We start from the raw sequence: 18,524 nt of genomic DNA on the forward strand, positions 1-18,524 counted from the left end.
CGCATAGGCGTGCGCAGGGTTGTCCATTAAGGAGGCCAAGTTTCACGTAGAACACCCCCCCCCCCCCCACCCTCCCGTTGCTGGCCGAGTCCGAAGGAGGAAACAACCTCTGCGATGAATGCAAAAATGTAAATGAATATATGACGTGATTCTCAAAACGTCATGCTATTGGTTCCCGGTTTTCCGGGGGAAATGTGGGAAGTAAGCAGTCATATGAATGCAACGTAAAGGGTTCTCGGCTGCCATTATCGTCAAAAAAAAAAAAAATTGCGCGGCCATAAACTGCATCACGTGATGCTCACGTGATGCGGGGTTACCACGAATCACGTGATGCGTATTGCGGCCATAACTCCGCATCAAGTGCAGCATCATGTGAGAGGTTCAACTGAGTAAAGACGTAGGGCAGAATTGGGACCGCCTGTAAATGACTGGGGAGGGGGCTTTCTCTTCCATGCGCACGCCTATGTACGGACGCTTCTTGTTTCTGCGGGCATCTTGGCTTTCAAGCTGACTCCCAGTTTGCACGGTGGAGAAAGAAATTTTTAATATACTCCTATAAGTTTAATACATCGTCTTGCGAAAGTCCTGCGTTCGCACGCACACGCACACACACCTATGGTGGAAGAAGAATCACCGCGGCAACAGATGAGAGGTAAAAACGCAGGCTCCGGGGCTCGCTCACTCAACACAACTCGCACGCTATCTGTGTGTGCTCCCATTTTTATGTGACCTTCGTTTTTGCCTTCGGCTTCTTGTCTTCGTCTTCGAATGTTGTCTTCGACTTCCACGCGGTTGGCCGACGAACTAAACCCACATAGCTTTTTTTTTTTTTTGGAGTCTCACCAACCGACAGCACTCAACGCAGGAAACAGAAGACAAGAGAAAAAGAGGAAGCACCAAGGGTCAACATGGAGAACCCTGAGGGGGTAGGTGCCAATCATCGCAGGAGCATCATCATCGTCATCATCAACTTCTAGAAGAAAACAAAAACAAGTTGCACAAATCGGCCTACTCATTCCTTTCTAGCCAATAAACCACAGTCTTTTCAACAAAACCGGTTCGTAGGCATTGCGACTGACGGTCACTTGTTGCCAGTACTATCAACAGCTATCAAGATTCTGGCTTAAATATAGCAGTATGTGGGGCTGGGCTAGTTGGTCGTCTTCGCATTGAATTAATAATAAAAAAATACGTTTATTTTGGCATGTGGGCATAACAATAATACATGCAAACAATATGAGGCAAAATGAAACAGACATAACTGTTATTAGGGATAACGTAAAAGGACGTAAAGGAGGACACTATCCTAATTCTAACTTCATGACCTACAGATAGGCAATACCTCCATGTCCTTCTCATTTATGCTTTTTTAGCTGTCTTAAGCTATTAGCCAACAAGCTAGTCCAAATAGTCTTAACCGACTAGCCGGATTGGATTTGCTGGTTGGCTGTGTTAGAGGACCCAAATAGCCAGCCGCACAGACAAGCCAACCTTCAGCATACACATCAATCATATTAATCTGTCTGTTTTTCAGTCAGACAAGACTTTGGCTGAATACTGTTCGCACACGCTAACGCCGCCTCGATCCACATAGGCATATTTTTTCACGTTGATAACGCAGTAAGTTCAGATTTATAGACACGAAGTAAACTGCTTGAATTTACGCTTATAAAATTATTTAAATACTGCGATTAGGTAATATCCCGACCATAGGCACATTGGAAGAAGAGAAAGCGAAATACAAATAAACAAAGTTTTTTGACTTTCGAACCTGGACACCACCCACAGCACGTGTATGCGACGTCATAGACAATTGATGTGTTTTTGAAACTCAGGCAATTGGGCCTTAAGAAAAGTTTTCGAAGCTTCCATGGCTCGATGGCTGTCTTACAATGCAATGCACCACAATTTTTCACCAATAAATGCAGTTTAACCAGGCCCACGGAGACGCTGTGAAAAATCTGTGATGCCACGGCTAAATGATGCTGGAACCTAAAGGTGACGTCACCACAAGCCTATTGTGCTTACGTAGTCCCGGCCTTAGTAAGCCTTCCACGTGATAACAATGGGGCTTCTTTTCTTCATATTGTATCAATTTAGTTGACTAGTACACAGAAGGAGCCATTTTTGCTATTAATGTCCCCATCGTCGCGTTTATAAAGGACGCCAGTGTCAACTAGCATATGGTTAAGCTTCAGGAAGGTAATACATAATCGAAAACCACGTTCTCTGACGTCATCCGAAGGCGAGAAACTTTAACTGAGCACATCGAGAGAGCTTAGCGTTAGGTCGTCCCTCAGCGTGCTATACAGGCAACAAACACGACTTTGCAAGACACTGCCTTTTTTTTTTCTCTATATCACATCTCTCACTACGCTGCACCCCCAAGCCGCGCCCTCTAAAACCACGAAGCAAGCAAGAATAAACATCTTTCCTATATTTCTCTTAAACACACTCCGTTTATATAATCAAAGAAAAATAGACACCGGCGACATATTTTTTTTCTTTGTCTTAACAGACGCAATATACGCGAGAGTCTCGCCCTTTCCTGTCTACCCGAGAAATCTCGAGATTCACTTCTCGAGATAGGAGGATGAGTTGAACGAGAAAAACTGCGCGACGTGAAGCTATACAAGGGTTAATCGTCTGTAACATGCGTGTCTGTCTGTGTTTGTACGTGTCTGTGTTCGTGTAAGTGGATGTGTTTTTTGCGAGAAATAAAAATAAAAAGACATTACGCCTTTTCGCGGTTAAGCAATTTTTTTCAACTGCTATAATCCTATAGAGTACCTAGAAAATATCACATGACCTCTCATACTGTTTCCTTTCTTTGTATTTTTTTTTGTCTCGTCTGGACACAAGGTCATTGGCCTAAGAAGGGTGCCTCAACGTTCTCAACTAGATGGGACCTATTTTTTTTTACGTGTTGGCGACATTAAGCGATTGCCTATTCGATTCCACTTGTCGACTTCAAAGTGTGGCCGTTACAAAGGTCGTGTCGAGCTGGGACTTTTATGCGTTTGACTTCGGCAGCGCGAGTTTTTTGTGGCGAAGCCTAAATGGTAAGACAGAATACCGTCATCATGAAGACGTCTGACGGCTACAAAAAGAAAACGTGACCCTACACGGTCTAAAAAGGTCACAAAAACGCCAATCACCAAAAACGAAACGTGCTTATGTCTGGACAAAAGAGAGCTAATTGTAACATGCGAGCTGTGGTGTAACTATTTCGAGCTACATCGCAGTGTGTTCTACGAGCATCACAAGGAAGCTTGGAAATGGATCTGAGATGCCAGCTAGCCATTGCTGATTTGCCGATTCACAGCTCTCGACCTGGAGTCGGATTCACGGCGCTCTCCTTTCGTAAGGGATGCTCGCCATTGGCCAATAGCTTACGCTAATAATGTGTACAGCATCAGGATTGGCTGAAGCCTTCTCTTACGAGGAATCCTGGCGGGCGCGCCGTCAATGAAGTCGGTACCTGCGTGTTGTCGTGTCGTTTGAAACTTCTTAGGCTGAGAACTCGCATATCTGAGGACCGTGACAACACCTGAATATATATCGGGGAACCTACGTGCAAATTTCTCCACTTACCCTTCCTAAGCTACATTAGACTGCATCATGGGGACGTGTCTAGAGCGTGATCGCTTGTAGAACAAGCTACGTCATTTGCCACGTCAAGCTGGCGAGCATTCCCCCACACAAACTGGGAGCAACGCTCCTATCCACGGATTAAGACGCCAAGTCGAGAGACGTTGTAGTTCGCATGCATGATTAAATGCGTAGCTGAACCACAGCTCCTGTGTTCCAATTAGTTTTGTCCACACCTGCACCTAGTAAAGAATCAAATTAGCCTAAAACGGCTTAGCCATCCAACAAAAAATGCAGCATCATGCCTGTAACTGCACATTCTTTACCGATAGTAACAATTCATGCCTAACTATGGAAGTCGCTACATCGCCCACTTGTTCCTCAACTATCGCCAGCCTTTGGGAAGTCCAGAAATTTCCGAAAGGCGGAAAGGGACCACACCTTCGTAACTTAATTACTACGTCGAGGTTCGGGAAGCCACGAATTTGCTACTGCATGTCCAAGAAATACGTCACCGTAGTACCAAGGTTGGCGAGCGGGAGCTGCGCGGTACTGTTTTCAAATTCTGCTGCGCCATACATACGACCCGTACTGTACACCGAAAACTGAAAAGACCGCACATCACTCAGGAACCTGCGAAATATAGGCAACTAGCCGAATACTATACAAACTACTGCGCCCTCTCCCCCCTTTTTGTGTGTGTGTGGTTACGCGCTTTCAATGTCCCGTGGTGACCAAGTTAGCGAACTCATTCGTCCCTGAACACTGATTGCTGGACGTGGCCTTGCGTAAAACGAAAGTACTACGCTTTGTGTGAGTCATTAACAGCGTGCCTTGTCTATACAAACAACTGCCCCGACGCATGCTTACGTAACATTCAAAGCTCCCCTACACCCATTAGTAGAGCCCGTTGTAAGCAAAACACACCGCACTACAGCTCGGTACAGTACGCAACGCTAGCGCCGCCTACATCTGGCCGACACATATATTATACTTTCTATATTATGGTGATAGAGGAGACGTCTACGAGGCGCGAAGACGTTGCTTGAGTCTGAGCTGGTGTGCTATCTCCGCCCGGGCGTGGTCGCATTGCCCAGAGAAGAAGATTGCGTGTACACCTCAGATCTGCTGGATCCACGTCGGAGTGACTGGCAGGATGGAAGTTTTGAGACGCAACTTTAAAGGTACGCCCACCCTCCGCCAAAAGTTCTCGAGCCAACTAGTTCCCACGCCTATCACATCTTTGTTTGAAGAGGCTGCTCCTGCTTCGTCATCGCGCATTTCGCTCTAATATGGCAGCTTACGTACGTCCGCAAGAATTACGTCCGCAGTGTATCGAAGTCACCAAGTGAAAAAAAAATGGTGGCGACCCTAATCCTGGACTTAGGTGTCTGGCTGTGGTACCAGTACCTTCGGTGTTCGTATGGCCAAGTGTACTCCTCGACTTCACAGCGTTTTCGTCGCGCTGCCGAAGCGGATTTCGGAGGCCATATAGAAAGAGCCGCGTAGTTGAGATAGGCTCCTCCGGGTGCTGCAAAGTTCCTAGGGGCTCAAAAGAAAACCGTCTGCTCTGTCAACAAACCTATTCGTCTAATTTTCATTAATTATCTTGTCAGCTAACTGACCTTTGAGTAAACTGATGCTTCTATATCATATGTACCCAGTATAACTTTTAACTTGAACCACCGATTTGATACCAGCTTTAATTTTTAGAAGATTTTTTTCTGAATATTTGGAAAACCGGAAAGAACTGCTCGACCGCAAGTTCTTGGAAGAGAAACTAGAGTTTCACTGTGCTCTTGCCTTTAGTGATGCTTAGTGGTGTGACATTCACTCTATACAGCGCGACAGAGTGAGGTAATGCGTATTGTTTTCGATCCATTTTGCACTTAAACGACTATTTAGGCACTGGAGCTAATCAGCGAGACGCTACACTGAAAGAAATGGCGTATCAGCAACGAACCTGCTCGCCATCTCATATATAATTTGCATCAAATGACTGCGTTCATGTGCATGTACAGGTTTGTTAACGTGTTAACAAAAGCTTACAGCATATACTAAGCGAATGGTGCGCCGTAAAACCGGCACGCAGGCGTCAATTGACTTCTTGGCACATTGCGTATCAGTGATACAGACCCGCGATTCGGAACATGACTACCCCACTTTTCGGAGTCTGCACCGTTGGAAGTGTGGGCTACCTTGGTTACCTAAGTGCAACGGGCCTAGTTCGGACCTGAAATAACACCGTAGTTGGCTCCGGAACTTTCGGCAGCGAGTGCACTTTTTATTTCTTTTACCCTCCGTAGGAGCTGCTACTCCCTGTTGGCAGGAAGACTCGAAAGCTTTGAAAGGAACTTTGCGAGGTTTGGCGTTTGGGTATATCAGTCACCGCGAAAGAGAGTGCAATTTTTTTGTATATGTGCGCGTTAGCGGCCCGAAAGGATGGCACGAACTGTTTTAAAACCCGTATGCGAGGTTATCGTGGACATGTTGCACTTTTTGTAGCCTCCGTAAAAGAGTTCTTCGAACCCGAAAATTCTGATGAAGTGTGACGGTATGTAAAGAGATTCCTTCTTTGGAACTCAACAGAAGGACCGTAAGATAACGCAAGGCCTCAAAGTGAACGTCTGAATCAATAAGGCGGGGCCGAATGTGATAGAAAAAATAATAAAAAAATGCGCTAAATAACGAAAAATCGGAAACCTCATCGGATAGGAATGGTAACGTGGAGAGACAGTTGGCGGTGTGCTGTCATTCTCTAAAAAGAAAAAAAAATGTATAACCTCTGCGCAATCGACAGTTCTTGAGAAATCTGCCATCGATCGAGCGAAAGACAACAGTGTACACTGAAAGAGCTCAGCGCAAAATCACAACGAAACTCTGCTTCTACTACAACTTTGAATTCTCGTCAGGTCTCAGTGTGTGTGTGTGTCTTTTTCTTGCTGCCCTTCGCGCTAGCGTCACTCCAACAATAACGTCGAGCCCTCCACCACAGAAACAAGGCGTTCGTTTTACTCGACGATAATAATTATTGAAGTCGCGGCGCCAATCATCATTTTACCTCCATTCCGCCATAATCTTGCTTTAAGAATCGAGTGTTTCTCGCTATAATCTTCACCTTCAACAATGTTCCTGTGTTTGCGATCAACAAAGAGTTCACGGTGAAGTTCGAAGCGTCCAGATTATTTGTCTCGCGAAAATTCCGCAGCTGCTTCTCGCTACCGCTGTACGGCGCTGGCATAGCGATCGGGAAAATCTCTTAAGTTGCTTTGAGTTATTCCGCTACGTACGGATCTGTACGGGTGCATTGAACAACTCAGCATACTGATCCTGACCAGGAAACAAGGTCCACCTATCAGTGAACTCTCTATATATGTATATATTCTATAATTCACTTAAAGCTTCTTTCTTCACTGAACCTAGTCGTCCATTATCGATCTATCTCTTATCTCCTTCGTTAGGCAGGCAAATCTAAAAGCGCTCCAAATTCACGTGCAGCGCAATGAAGATAAGAGCCACATTGAAGCACCCTATAAAGCAACAGACAGGAATGAAAAAAAAAAGAAGATAAAAAAATCGAGAACACCACTATAACAGTTTTTGTCACATTTAAGGAGGACATGTCGCCCGCACGCCGTCCTCCTCAACATCGTCATCGTCAACAGCGTCGAAACGCAGTGCCAGCGTCGTCGAAACAAAAACGTCTCGAGTGACGTCACTAGTCCAAACGAACACGTTACGGCACACAGCGGTGGCAGCGAAGAATGGGAAACAGCAGTCTCGATGACCGGAGGATGTGTCCCTGGCTCCTCGTATGGACACTGCCGCCAAGATAGTTCCGGCTGTTTCGTATTCGTGCCTTTGGTTTTTGCCCCCTTTCCTGGCTCTCGCTGGGGTACGTTCTTTCACGGCTGGGTTGGCGTCGTTGTCGGCGTCGTCGGCGGCGGCGGCGACTGCTGCTGAGCCGCCGAAGTCGTTTCCTGGACGTCGTCCATTCGGAGGGACGACCGATCCCAGCTGTCCATCTGCAGGCCCAACTGGGGTAGGAGAGCCTCTGGATCGCTGGCACGGTGGCTCCAGCGCGGAACCTTCAGGGTGCTCGAATCAGCGTCCTCCTCCATCGGTTCCCGAGAACCCCATGAAAACCTGCGCGGGAGACGATAATTTCAGTGTTCGTTCTGTGGAAGTTCTAGCAGAAGTATAACCGTTGGTCGAGTTCGTGCATGGCTTAACGAAAGATTAGGGGCGCAAAATGAGCAAGAGAAAAAAAAACTATAGAAGACAGGGTAGGGCACGACAGGATAGGACAGTAGAAGTTTGGTCACCAACCATCAGCGTTATTAGAAGCTTGTTTCATGCATAAAGTATGTCGAAGGCCTCTCCCACTGTCCCGATGAACCATTTTTTGTGCGAGCTGATTCCACTTTATCCCTGCGAACTTCGTAATTTTGACGCTCCATCCAACTCGCTGCTGTGTTGAGCTGCGTTTCCCATCCCATCCCTTGATAAACATTTCATTGCCCTAACTATTACTATCATTGATTTAGCTGTTACTGACCACCGGTTGTCTGTCCTACAAGTTACGCGGCTGGCCCATGTCTCTTTCTTTCGCTTAATACAACTAGAATCTTCGATGCCGCTGTTTATTTTTCTCTGAACTATTCCAATGTCTTTCCATCTTTTAAGGATAAGCCTATGCTTCTTCAATTCACTTTGATGTTTGGCGACGTTTACTAAACTCGAATGCACAGTACCGCAAATTCAGGGTACAGTGTCAATTTATATCTTTATCTTTAATGATATCCAAGTAGCAGTGATCGAGAATAGAACCTCCGTTGTCATAGCAACAAACAATGTATGTGTATCTACCTTCGGTTATACGCCTTTGTTTCATGGCACTGCTTTTTCAATGAGATAATAAAAGAAATGCATGTTGTCAGCAAAGCTTATGAAGAACTTGTCGATCGTTGAGTGCTGGTGTATGTTTACGAACGTGTTGGACGATCCCATGTGCAGTGATACTTAGACAGCCCACCTCCGTTTCAAAGACCTCCAACACATTAAGCATATGACCGGAGCTTCCATGCGGCCACAGAGTCCATGCTGCTACTGTTTCATACTACCTCTATTCTACTCATGCTCCCGTGCAGTCGACGCAATTCCGGGCCCGTTTCTATGAAGTTTAGCCAAATCCACGATATACAGTCAGTGCATGAGCGTCACTTATGGGGAAGCGGAGCAGGGCTGTTCTCGTTTTCCCCTCCCCGAACATGTCCATGAGGAAGCGAATTCCCCTTTTCGGGCCACAAGGAATAGGCAACCACAATTACAGATTGCATTTTGTTTTGTACACGCGGCGCTTTACGTGCCAAAACCACGGTATGATTATGAGGCCTGTCATTGTGGAGAGCTCCGGAAACTTCGACTATCCGGTGTGCTTTAACCTGGACTGACACCGCATCGTACACGAGCACCTAGCATTTCGCCTCCATCGAAATGCGACCGCCACGGCTGGAATCGAACCCGCGACCTTCGGAACTGCTGTTTGAGCCCTGTAACCGCTGTGCCACGGCGGCGGACCTTCTGGACATGTAGTACACGGCTGCAAGTAAGCACGCGTAATTAATCTTCCAAATTTTGATTAGCACAATGAACTCTATGTGCGTCCTACGATGGCCTGTTAGTGCGGTTAACGAAAAAGCTTAGACATCTTAACAAGCGCAAGGGAACCCGCACATGAAAGATACACGTAGACACGACGGGCGCTAGTGGAAGTCACATCCTGCGCCGCAAGATAGGGAAATATTCGAGTATTTCAGTATTAGAATGGAACCTGATAAATGCGTCAGTACTCCTTCCTTGGTCTTGCATGCCAAAGAAAAAGCGTACCTGAAGTGATACTGTGATCTTTTGTGTTAACAGCGCCGTCTGCTCCTCATTTCGTAGGTTTCTGCGCATATATGTGTGTTGCGATTGTTTTCATCAGTAAATCATCAGCTAATGTCCAGCCCCCGTCCTGTCTATGTGTGTGAATATGCTTGTGTGAACATGGGCGTCGGCTGGACTTTTTCATGGGAGGAGCAAACCCGTGTTGCATCGAGCTGGAGAGGGTACAAAGCGCTGGTGCTGCTGGGGTGGGTTGGCAAGTGCTGATGTGGCTTGGGGGTGGAGGGGTGGAGTGCTTATTTGCACCCCCCTGCCGACGCCCATGTGCTATCGCGATGGAGAGAAGCACGAACAGCGGAAAGCGTGGCTCTCGGCCCAGTCGAACTCCAACACGCCTTGACTGTCGTTAGTCTGATCTAAGTTTTCAGCCGTACGTGCTTATAATCAGCCAATCATGCCTGGGACTGTGAACACACGCGCGGTACGATATCGCCAGCCAGACCAAAGTTCTAGGTAGGCGTCGCTGATATAACCATAAGGGACGCGCTCCCGTGTTCAAACTACGCATGCTTACATGCTTACGACTGTACAGGTGCTCACAGAAGAATTCGGAACACCGGAAAGGTGGCTGCTCGCCGGCCGAGCACGCCGGCGGCACAACACAGCCATGGTCAGCGCACGTGCGTCCTCCCTAGCGAGCAAGCATCGCTCCCTGGTGCATCTAGAATGCCATTGTTTTGCGCCAAAAAGCTTGCGCTAGGTGCATCCTAGCGTTGTGACAGAAGGGCTAGGCGGATGAGGCAGATTAGGTCTGTGACATTCGGCGTGGGCGTGCGTGTTCGTGTGCTTGATCGCCTTTTATTTTTTGTTACTTTGGGTGTCACTTAACTTTTAGACACCACTTACCTGATTGTCCAGTATATTTACGGTACGTGGCTATGACTAGCACTGGCAAAGCCCAACGCTTGATTAGCGTTAAGACGCACTTAACGTTTTCCTTTCGGCGAAAGGCGACGCCATTATAGATGCCCTAAGGATGCCGCACACGCGCAGACCACGGCAAGCACTATTTTCTCTACCGCCGCGCTTCGTCCGCCAGTAGTCGCCTGTCCGGCGTCCCGAATTATTCGGTGAGCACCCGTAGCGCTAGTCTTCTAAGCAAGCGGCCGCCTGCCCGTTCAGAGGCCTTGCATGTTCCAAGCGTTGACCGCATTCTGGGGCTCTTCCTTCGTCCCTGCAGTATGTGTTCGCGCGCCTCTACGCAACGCCTCCTGTAGAAAGATGCCTGCGACGTCACTCGCTTTCCCATTGGGTCGGGAGGTTCCCCGTAGTTCAGTGTAGCCTCCGAAAGGAGCGCTCGCTGCCGACACTACTTCTGGTAGCGTCGGAAGTGACGCCATCACAGTTATTGGCACGACATCTAAGGCCCACGCTGCCTTCGGGACTACAGAGGACGTTGTCCTCTAATCTCGGAGGCAGAGTGGTTTGGAACGGCTACTACAAGGACCGTTCGCAGCCGCCACTATTCGGAGTGCCGGAGTAGGAAAGATCAGGAGAGTGCTGAGAACCTGCTTCTCGGCTCACGTCGCAGGTATCTAGTCTAGGAGGCATTGCTCTGCGCATACGCATGGCCGCCATCGCCGCCAGGGCAAGCTCCGTGCAGCCACGCGTACCAGGCGGCCAGGACGTGTGTGTGTCTCTGTCGCAGAGGCCGCCGCCCTTTCACCTGGCCACGACGTGTCCGTGCGGCGAGCAAGACGAGGGGGCCTCCAGCTTGTGCAAGTCACTGGTCGAGTGCGAGTGGCGACCGCTGAAGCCGCCCGCAGCGCCGCCGACGGCGACCGCCACTTCGTCGCGCCGCTCGGAGGTGTTGCGCAGGTCCACCGTGCTGCCGGACAGGGGGCGACCCGAAGGTCTCGTGGCCGTCGGAGAAGTCGCCGAAGTCGTGATGCCGGAGACCATCATGGAGCCCGTCACGCCGCCCGGAACGCCGGCGACCCCCGCGGCGCTCGTGGAAGCGCCCACGTTGACCAGAGAGTTGCCGGTCAGGCTGGCGCCGCCGGCGAAATTTGTCGGTAGCGTGCCGACTAGCGGTCCGCACACGGATGTCTTTTTCTTGGTGCTCGAACCGAAGTGGAAGAATCTGCGTACGGTAAGTTTGGTCACTCACAAAGTAGGTACCACATTATTCTTAGATTTGTACGACATACGTAAATGCATTGTTCGCTTGGGCCAGAGAAGTGATATAGGAAAGGCGGGGAAGATGACAGGCTGATCACACTTGGCTGCCATACAATAAAAAAGGTATACCCAATGATAGAAAAGAGCAAAACTTGCAGTAAATGCGGACACCCACAAAAAAAAATTACACCATCTCCCGCTAAAGGGGACCATGAGGCGATCCGAAGCCGGAGCACTTGCACGATCGCGTTCCGTGGGCGTTCGTTGGGCATGCTACCGACCTCGCGTCGTGGAACGCGAAGAGGGACGCTACGCGCGTCGTATCTTCCATCTAGCCTGGCCGTTAATTCTCAAAGGCCAGCGGGGAACGCGGTCGACAGGCGGGCGAGAGGGGGCAGCGTAGAAGAGGAGAGAGAAGGGGAGGGGATGCGCATGCGTTCGAGCTCATCGCGGCGTTGCGCAGGAGAGATTTTCGGCATGTCTAGCCCGCGTTTCAGAGGAAGAGTGGAAAGGGGGAGGGGAGAGGGAAAGAGGAGAGGGAAAGTGGGGAGGGATAGTGGAGATGGGAAGGGGAGAGGGTGAGTGGAGAGGAGGTGTGTGGAGAGGGTATGCGCATGCGCAGTAAGGGTGGCCACGCCGCACACCACCACCACCACCGGATTGAGCTCCGCCTTAAGATACTTCGCATCTAAAAAACCCTTATTATTAAGTTCGCCCTAGGCAGTCATTTGGGCTTCTGCATCTCAGCAAAGGCGCCATAGTAATTTTGTGGGTTTTCGCGCCGCGAACACGCGAGGTTGGGGGTGCACGATTTGCTCTGATGTGAGAAGATTGTTACTGAATTGGGGTACTTCAAGATGGGTAGGCCCCTGACTGTAACCCTACGTCACCCTACGAAGAGAAGACACGACACACACAAGCGCTTGTGTGTGTCGTGTTATCTCTTATTAGGGCGTGGGGCGTCATCTGTGTTCGCGCTGTAACGTTAACCTCAATTACAATAATTAGTTCGTTCGCTGTGATACTAAATAAATGAAGTAGTGATAAAACGCGACTCTTAGAACACAACTGATGCTGCGCAACATTCACAACCCGCGTGCAAGGCCGCGGCGGCCGCATTTTCATTGGAGGCGAAAATCCTTGAGGACCGTGTACTTAGATTGGGTGCGCGTTCAAAAACCCCAGGCGGTCGAAATTTCCGGAGCCCTCCACAACACCGTCCCTCATAATAATATCGCGGTTTCAGGATGTTAAAACCCAACAATTATTATTACAGCGCGTGCATAAATGCAGAGTAACACCACCGGGTGGAAATCGTAATGAGGCAATGCTTCTGAAGGTGCTGTACTTCCGTGTTTCGTGGCGCCGTGACTAGGGAGAAACGAAGCTCGAGAATCCATGGTTCGAACGCGGACCGCGAAGTCCGGTGGGAAACAACCGGTCAAGTGTACTTTATATGCGGCAGAAGAAGTTGCCGAGTCACCTTTTTCGCTGCCCCTGCGCCTGCTGCAGCGCCTGCGCCTTTGCCATGAGCCGGCGGAAGTGTTCGGAGCGCGTGAAACGCGTGTACGTGTCCTTCTTCATCAGGGCGAACACGTGGTGCTGCGCGGCGTCCAGGCTGAATCGTGTGGGCCGCTCGTGCACCTCTTGCTGCGTGCGCTCCAGTGTCTCGCTGTCCAGGTTCACCTCGCACGGAGAGCCCCGGCACAGGAACTCTCTGCGAAAGAAAAGGGCAGTCGTGCATGGTGATATTAGTTGATTAGTGGCACAAGCAACGAGTGACAATCTTTTTCCCTCTTCCAAGCACTTCCGGTCGAGCACTTCCGGTTTTCCGAGTATTCAGCAAAAGTGTTCGAAAAATAAGAAGGGTAAGAAATAGATAGTTCTGGTTTAAGTTAAGAGTTCTGTTAAGATACATAATACATTGGAGCATAAGTCGACTTTAGAGAAGGGCCTATTAACTTTCAGGATCATCAATGAAAATTAATTGATCGAGTTCGCTGAAAGATTGTGAGCAACTCGAATCGTTGCGCCACCTGGCGTAGCAGGTTTCAACCATGCACTTCTTTCTACGTGGCTCCCAAGATCCGCTTCGGAAGTGTGACAAAACAAAAAGTCAACTCAAGGAATCCGCCAGAGAGCACGAACGCTGATGTGCAAATGCCACTACCAGAAGCTTAAGTCAAGGATTCGGGTTGCCTCCAATCTTTTATTTATTTATTGACAAATACCTTACAGGCCCAGAGTAAGGAGGGATGCAATAAAATGACATGTACACTCGTTAGAAAGAGAGTTCCCATGTAAGTGAACAATAAAAACGACGAAGAACACAACGCAACAAAATTAACAATACAGCACGCGAGCGAAACAAGGAAAGAGCGCAACAATTCGTAAAAATAAAGAAACCTTGAAACTTCAATAATGAAAGCAGCTTACGACGCTATTGTAAGAAAGTGCACGTTTTTGTGGAAACAAGTTCAGGTAGCTATCCTTAAAGCAACCATGAAAGGGACCTTGAAACCAGGAACGAACTATTTTGGTCACTTTCGTTGCGACCTAAGTACTCACGTTGTGAACTTGGTTATTACTTCATCAGAACATTTACCTGAATAAGCGTTGGGGGGGGGGGGGAGGGGGGAGGAGATACCGAGGATGAGAGGCTCCGCCTTTATTTAAATTTTTGTATCATGGTCTTCGTCGCCCCCCCCTTCACCCCGTGGATCGCCAACAACTAACCCTGCACCTACACCCAACAGGGGCATCCCTGACTTCGTGACGAACCTCGGCTATTGCAGGTGTCTCGCCAGAAGAGAAATCATGGCACCAGCACCTGCATTGTTACACGTTTTGACACTTTACGGCGCTTTAGAAAAGACCAACGTTGAAATATAGAACATCGCTGGTTATTCGTCCATGATGAGAGTCAATTGAGTGCACATACGAATGACGCTTGTCTAGAGTGGCTCAGTGGCCGGATGCGCTATGGCGGCTGCAGAGTTCGAGATCAGTTTGTTCCACACCACATGGACCAAGCGTAGGCTAAAACGAGGACAAATGCTTGTTGGTATACGGGCCTGTTAGGTTGTGTTAACATAGGGTGACCAAGCAGACCTATTGACCACACTGGTCAATCAAGATTGGCTCGCATCGTCTGGTCGCACAACATGGAAGAACATACAATTCAAAAATTGTTGTTGGATAAACTCGTAACGCTGGCAATGTCCCGATATATAAACTTCAGCAGCATGTAGGTCACGTTGCGAAATTTACGAATTACGCAACCGCGGCCCCAACAGTAGCCAACAGCGCAACAGAATGTCGACGAAGCTAATGATGATGATAGTGCTGTGCTCGTACATTGTTACATGATGTTACATGTTACATGATTACATGATGTTACATGAGTAAAATAGACGATTATTCCCATGATCAATGATGAACAATGTTGTCGCAAAGATATTTTCCCTGAACTCTTCGTGCGTCAGCGGGACACAAACGTCCCACTTTCTCTTCTACACAAAACTTTTTCTCCCACAACACCTGTTGCAATTAGCGCAACACTAAGCGGCTGCTATCTTACCGAAGTCTATGTAAGCACGAGAAAAAATTGTTTTACCGCAGTTTCGGAAGGTGGCAGTGGTGCCACAATGCCGTTCAAATTTGTTCCATTTTTGGCCAGATATTCAGGGACAACATCAGTACCCGTTCATTTCGACAGCTGAAGAAGGGACAACAAAATATGCAAAAAATGGTTCGTGTATGCGATGACGCAAGCTTTACAAGAACAGACAACAGGCCTAAGAAGGCTTGTAAGGCCAATGTGCAGGTGCTGTTCTGCTGCTGGAAATGCCACGCGCCCATCGTTCCTCTGCACAACTTGAGAATTAAGTGCTCCTCTGCGCCACTTGTTTCGGCCGTTTCATCCCAAACACCCGGTAATGTGATCGCATGATGGTACCTTCATGAGTCAGTGGGACATGTGTCCCACTTTTTTCCAACCAAGTACTGGCTTGATCTTGATTATTTGTTTCATACTATTTCATTGTAGTTTATATGTACAGCCGGTTTTTATGACATCGTGTCCAAAAAATAGGCGAACCTGCAAAGGCTTAAAGGAAGGCAGTTCAGGTGATTCATGGGAACATATAAACAGACAGCAGAGAGCAAAACAAAAAATCAGGATCCCCTTCTCTACCGGCAAAATGGGAGCAAGCGAAGCTTGCCGTGCGCGTGCGTGATCTCACTTTTTTCTTTGTTTCTTTCTTTCTTTCCTTCTTTCTTTCTTTCTTTCTTTCTTTCTTTCTTTCTTTCTTTCTTTCTTTCTTTCTTTCTTTCTTTCGCATTACACAATGCTCCCTCCTAACTGTTTTCTTCCTCTATGCCGGAAATCGGACCTTTATCCACGTGCTTAGCAGCGTAACAATTCAGTTGCTGGAGGCAACAACGGCAATCATGCGTTCATATTCAGGGAACAATGAAATGCGGCAACATGAAATGACAAGAGATCTCGATAAAAGATCAGAAAGCCGTATCAGAAATGGCTGATCGCCGACAAGCCCATGGTCGAGAGAGTATCGGCTATTGGAAGTACGAAGACAAATGTAACCGGCGCACCTTTGTGGGCCACATCTCTGAACGTTCGCCGTTTTTCGCGTACAACACCGCTTCCTCCGCCACCGAAATATGTATCTCATAACAAGCATCACTCGAATAGGCACTCACTCGTAGATGGCGGCCACCTTTCGTGGCATGTCCTGCTGCGAGCCGTGTCGCAGGTCCTGGACGGCCTTCCAGAAGAGTATGTTCTCGTGACTGTACTCGGTGCGCAAATACTGTTCGAACTCGTGCGCTCCCATTGGGTCCGCCAGGAGCTCCTCCAGAGACAAGTTCCACCGCTGCAGGCGCCGTTCCGTGGGCACCTCTGCCCTGCAGGTGTGCGAGAAAAGATTGCGTGTCTACATAGCCGTCCGCTTTTAGGGCGCGTACCTTATTAGTGAACTTCAGCAGAGTGTAAAACTGGGCCAGTGTGGCTGACATTCATTGTAACAAGCAGAGAAAAAGAGAAGCCAACTCAAGACAGAGAAGTACACACTTTAGGCTCTAAACTACAAACTTACTAGTTTGCTAGTTCAGCACCTGCGCACCTCTACATTATGCTGTCGTTCCATTTTCACTGCTCGTTACAATGATCCTCATCGGGGCTCATGCTAAGCTGACTCACATTACAACCATTACGTTTAGCATAGCGCTTGGACATACCCCGACCAGGTTCATCCTTTTTTTTTTCTTCCTTTCCTGTCCCCTTCTCTTGAGGCCCTTCTGTCCTCAATCTCCTTCACCTACCAGAGTACTACGCAGGCGCCTTATATACCTCGCCAGAAATATCTAGACTTGAATAAGGAGCTATCTTTCTCTCCTCTCTGTGGCATAACTACAACTTTTCTTCTAGATCACGTAGAAAAATGTGCGTTACTCGCAGAACCGTTTTATGCTGGTTTTACCATAACGCAGAACGAACACGACCAAGTCTTCTGCAGACAGAGTACCGAGCTTCTATTTCGGTCGACTTACGTGCTGCTCTCGAGGGCCCATAGCGTGGGGTCGTCCGTGATCCAAGGGTTCCCGGGGTACGGCGGGACGATGAAGCTATCGAAGCACTGGTACTGCTCACACCTAGAGAGCAATCGTCACGGTCGTCAGTACTATGCAGCAGCCCACAGGAGCGAGGCGGCGTCGGGAAACCGTCAAAGGCATGCTCACTCATGTTAAGCAGAACACGCTCAATAGTTCACATTCTATTAGACCAATTGAGGCTTGATCATTAAACTTTAATAATGAGGACATAACAAGTACGCGAGGTGTGCCACTTACGAGGTACACGTTTGGGAACTCTGTGCGCATCTGACTTATTTGTCCAAAACTGAGTCATTTGCAAATAGGTTCTGGGCCGACCCGCCTGGTGACAGAAGGGTTGAAAAAAGGAAATTGACAACACTCGTATGTAGCACTAAGCCACAAGGAAAGTAATACGGATTCCTCAGAAAAATGCTTCTTAGTTGCCGAAAAATTCTACCTAGTCCGGGGATCGAACCCGTCACGAACACCCCTCCGGGGCGGTCGCTCTATCAATTGAGCTAACCAGGACGCTGGCAATTCTCAGCGCTAGGGCGACATAATCGATAACTCAAAGCGCATGGACACAGAATATCGCAAATAAGCTCTCCCGAAACTCGCAAGGTGGCAAAATGGTTAAAAAAAGCGCAATCGACAACCATTCTTTTGTAGCGCGAAGCCACGAGAAATTTTTTACAGATTCCTCAAAAACAAAGAGTCAGCTGCTTAGTGGTTGCCAATTTTCCTTTCTTAACTGAGTCATTTTAAGGTAGGTTTTGCCGGTATCAGAATTACAGAGAGCCCTCGGGAAGAGGTCTTTGGGACTTCTGTTTGTTAATTCAACTTCACATAATTTTTTTTCAGTAGAATATTGTCTAGTCATTCAGAAAATGTGAAATGTCCGCGAAAGCGCTTACAAACGCTGAAACAATGTGCTGAAACAACAATGTGCTGAAACAACGCTGAAACAACGCTGAAAACAACGCAATTTCTATATATTCGGATGGAAGTAATGGGGAAGTACTAGCCAGAGCTGACTGCCCTATAAGTCTTGTTGTGGATTATAATGGCTGGGGCTAAATTAGGATGGCATATTTGTTGCAAACATACCTCGTGAGGATCTGTGACACTTTAGTCCGCGACCGAGCAAGGTTCCTCTTGAGAATTTCAATCTGCAAGAAATAAGTGTTGCATACCTTCAAAAACAATCTTTTGACGAATAGGGTGCCCATAAATAGCAAATTGTTAGCTAC

At 48.1% G+C, this 18,524-nt stretch overlaps 1 protein-coding gene across 2 annotated transcripts in view; it reads right to left on the bottom strand.

Annotated features, from left to right (window-relative positions):
• Positions 1-1,697: 1,697 nt before the first annotated feature.
• The window catches only part of LOC119400281 (regulator of G-protein signaling 7), a 30,886-nt gene continuing 14,059 nt past the window's right edge, over positions 1,698-18,524 (bottom strand). Inside the window, exons 10-15 of one of the 2 annotated variants that reach the window (XM_037667303.2) lie at positions 18,382-18,443; positions 17,230-17,331; positions 16,381-16,584; positions 13,142-13,375; positions 11,204-11,620; positions 1,698-7,737 (exon numbers count right to left, since the gene is read on the bottom strand). In XM_037667303.2, the coding sequence (XP_037523231.1) occupies positions 7,497-7,737; positions 11,204-11,620; positions 13,142-13,375; positions 16,381-16,584; positions 17,230-17,331; positions 18,382-18,443 (1,260 nt within the window). In that variant the 3' untranslated portion in view covers positions 1,698-7,496. Of the gene's footprint in view, positions 7,738-11,150; positions 11,621-13,141; positions 13,376-16,380; positions 16,585-17,229; positions 17,332-18,381; positions 18,444-18,524 lie in introns of both variants that reach the window. The other variant, XM_037667304.2, reaches the window with a different exon arrangement.

This window comes from Rhipicephalus sanguineus, chromosome 7 (assembly GCF_013339695.2).
Source record: "Rhipicephalus sanguineus isolate Rsan-2018 chromosome 7, BIME_Rsan_1.4, whole genome shotgun sequence".
In the NCBI taxonomy this organism is placed as follows: Eukaryota; Metazoa; Arthropoda; class Arachnida; order Ixodida; family Ixodidae; genus Rhipicephalus; species Rhipicephalus sanguineus.